A 2901-nucleotide genomic window follows, 5' to 3' on the forward strand; every position below is an offset into this window, starting at 1 on the left:
GTGTGGTCAAGGGGTGTGTGAGATGGGTGGTTAAGGCGGGGGGAGAGGGGGAACGAGGTGACAGGGCAGGGGAGCAGGGGGAGAAAAGGGGGGACACGCAGAGAGAGGGGAGGGAGCGGCGCTTCAGGGGACACTGGGGGCTGGGCGGCCCCAGCCCGCACGGCCACGCCCTTCCCAGCCGCGGCAGCCGCGCGCCCACCGCTGTAGCCCTCCGCGCCGGCTCGGTGGCCCAAGTTCAGCTCCGGCTCGCGCCGCGCCAACTCAGCGAGGACGGCGGTTGCGGCGGCGGCGCTCAGGGTCAGCGCGGCGGCCGGCCCCAGCACCAGGCACAGGGCGAGCTCGGCTGCGAGCAGCGCTGATGCCTCCCTGGTGACGACGGGCAGGCGGCACGTGGGGGGGTTCGGGGATTTGTGTCGGGATTTTTTGAGGGTTGTGCATGGGACGCTTGGGGGTTGTGCGGGGGGAGTTTGGGGGTTGCGTGCGTCGATTTCGGGGGGATCGAGTAAGGGTGAGTCGGGGATTCGTGCAAAGAGGGGTTGCACGGGGACTGGCAAGCATGCCCTGGCCCCATATGGGCTGTGGTGAGGCGACAGGGCAGCCCGCCCTTTTCTGGGGTAGGCGTGCCAACCCGAGGGCGGGTAATGGTGTGCGCGCGAGCGCATCCTGCGACACGTGCTCACCTGCGGTACAGCGCAGACGCGCGCAGCAGCATTGCGGCGTAGCACGCGGTCATCGCGGCGACTCGAACGGCGCGCCATGGGTGGGACACCGCTGTGACCCATATACGCGAAGGTCTGGCCCTCGATGGCGGCATGCTGATGGATTCAACATCTGCATGTGTCGCTTCCGGGGCTTTCGCGCTGAGATCGTCCGTCTGATCTGACACCCGCGAGGCGTATGTACGGTGCTGGGTATGCATATCAATCTTTGTGGACAGCTGGCACCCTCTCAGCTTGTGACTCGCCGCCCCGGCACAGAAGCCCAGGCAAGCGCGTGCCGCAGGCAGCATGCCACACAGCAGCAGCATGGGTCAGCGGTCACATTGCATCACTGCAGGGGCTACTGTGATGTCGCTCAATGCGATGAGGGCACTCAATTCCTCCTGCAGCGTGTTGTTGCATGGCTGTTGCTCTCATTGCCGTCACGCGTAACCGTCCGGTGTCACCCAGCCACGTCACTGCCGAGGGTGGGCTTCAAAGTGTCTGGGCCTGCCGCCGCTGCCAACAGCGCCGCAGGTGAGGCAGCCGCGGCCGCAGCAGCGGCGCCCAAGACAGCAGGTGCTGTCTGCACACCCCAGGCTCCTGTGGCGCAAGCCATAGTGACGCTCTTGGTACGTACGGGTTCCCTGGTTTCCTGAGCGCCACCTGAAAATCCACCCTGGAAAAGCTCTGCTCCTGCCCTGCCGGCCGGTGCCGCCACGCCGACCGCGGAAGAAGGGAGGCGCTGGGGCTCGCCTCTGCTGCTGACAAGGCGAGGAGCCATGGGCGGTCAGTGGCGGGCCAGCCCGCACTGCCCGCGCGGTGGGGCGGAGGGCACGAGCGCATCACCGCCTGCGGAGCATGCGCCCCTAGCTCACACGGCCAAGAGAGTGCGGCGCCAGCAGCAGGCCACGCGCCTGCCTAGGCTCTCAGCTGCCTGCTTTGTGCCTGCTCTTGATGGATGTCATCTTTTTGTATGGTCATGCTCCATTTGATGGATGTCACCGTTTCGTCGGACAGCTGTGCTCGTGTCCCATTGAATTTTCTCGCACGAGCTCGCCGCACCACGCAACAACGGCACCGTCGGCCGCGGCTGCAGCCATGCGACCACCCACCAGATCAGGGCTGGCAGCTGGGCAGGGACTCACTGGTTCCAGCCAGCAACTTGTGCTGCTTACAGCGGCGCCGAGCGAAGAAGGCACAGAGCTGGGCAAGTGCGCCGGATGGCAAACCCAATTCCGAGGAGCCGCTGCCGCCTCGCTGCACGGATGCGCACCCTTTCACCGGCTTGAGCGGGGACAACTAGCAGTGAGTTGAGTTGGGGCCTCGCGCGCCTCTCAAAACGGCGGTCAAGGCCCGAAAATCCCGCAACGGCGGCGCGCGGGCGCCTGCCTGCCGGCCGGTGCGCGGCGCCTCTGGGCTCGCGTACCCTGGGCATGCGTGCATACATGCGGCAGCAGCGCCCCTGTCAGCCGCCAGACGAACGCCTCGCCTTCTCCCCGCAGGACGCGGCTGCAGTGCGCGCCCCATGCTCTGCCCAACGAAAAAACGCCGGCACGCACACAGGGGACAGCTGGGCGTGGCGATCTGCAGCGTCAAAACGCGGGCCTTGACCTCACGCAACAAGCCCCCCGGCGCCGTCCACCCCGCCTGATCTGCAACTGGTGCGCCGCGTACAGCGTAGGGAACCCCCCTGTTTGGACGGGATGCGTGCGCCGAGTGCAGCGGACACACCCTCCAAAACCTGCCAGTCGTCGACAACCGCCCCGTCATTGCGCGGGTGCTGCCGCGGCTGCCTTGACGCCGCCGCCGCCGCACGACCTGCCGCCTCACTGCTGCGTGTCGCGCGTGTAGATGTCCTGCGCCTGCGCGGCCAGCTGCCGCCACGCCTCGCCCGCCTGCTCCGCCAGCGGCGCGAGCGCCTCTGCGGCTTTCGCCAGGTGCGGCGACAGCGCGTCCGCCGCCGCAGCCACGTGCGGCGCGAGCGCGTCGGCGGCCTTTGCCAGGTGCGGCGCGAGCGCCGCGCGCGCGGGGGCGAGCGCGAGGTTCAGCGGCGCGAGCAGCGACGCGTCGAGCGCCTCGGCGGCGGGGCGGCCCGCGTAGTTGCTGACCACGCCCGCGACCTCCCGGCGGTACGTGGACGCCACCAGCAGCACGCCGCCGCCCGCCACGGCAAGCGCCAGCACCCCCGCCGCGGCCGCGC

At 68.8% G+C, this 2901-nt stretch overlaps 1 protein-coding gene across 1 annotated transcript in view; it reads right to left on the bottom strand.

The window, feature by feature from the left end:
* Positions 1 to 2527: 2527 nt before the first annotated feature.
* MNEG_14256 (hypothetical protein) overlaps positions 2528 to 2901 on the bottom strand; it is a gene marked incomplete at both ends in the record, with an annotated part of 2271 nt that continues 1897 nt past the window's right edge. Inside the window, one exon of the mRNA XM_014037272.1 lies at positions 2528 to 2821. Coding sequence (XP_013892726.1) covers positions 2528 to 2821 — 294 coding nt within the window. The remainder of the gene's footprint in view (positions 2822 to 2901) is intronic.

The sequence above is a fragment of the Monoraphidium neglectum genome (assembly GCF_000611645.1).
Source record: "Monoraphidium neglectum strain SAG 48.87 unplaced genomic scaffold scaffold04361, whole genome shotgun sequence".
In the NCBI taxonomy this organism is placed as follows: domain Eukaryota; kingdom Viridiplantae; phylum Chlorophyta; class Chlorophyceae; order Sphaeropleales; family Selenastraceae; genus Monoraphidium; species Monoraphidium neglectum.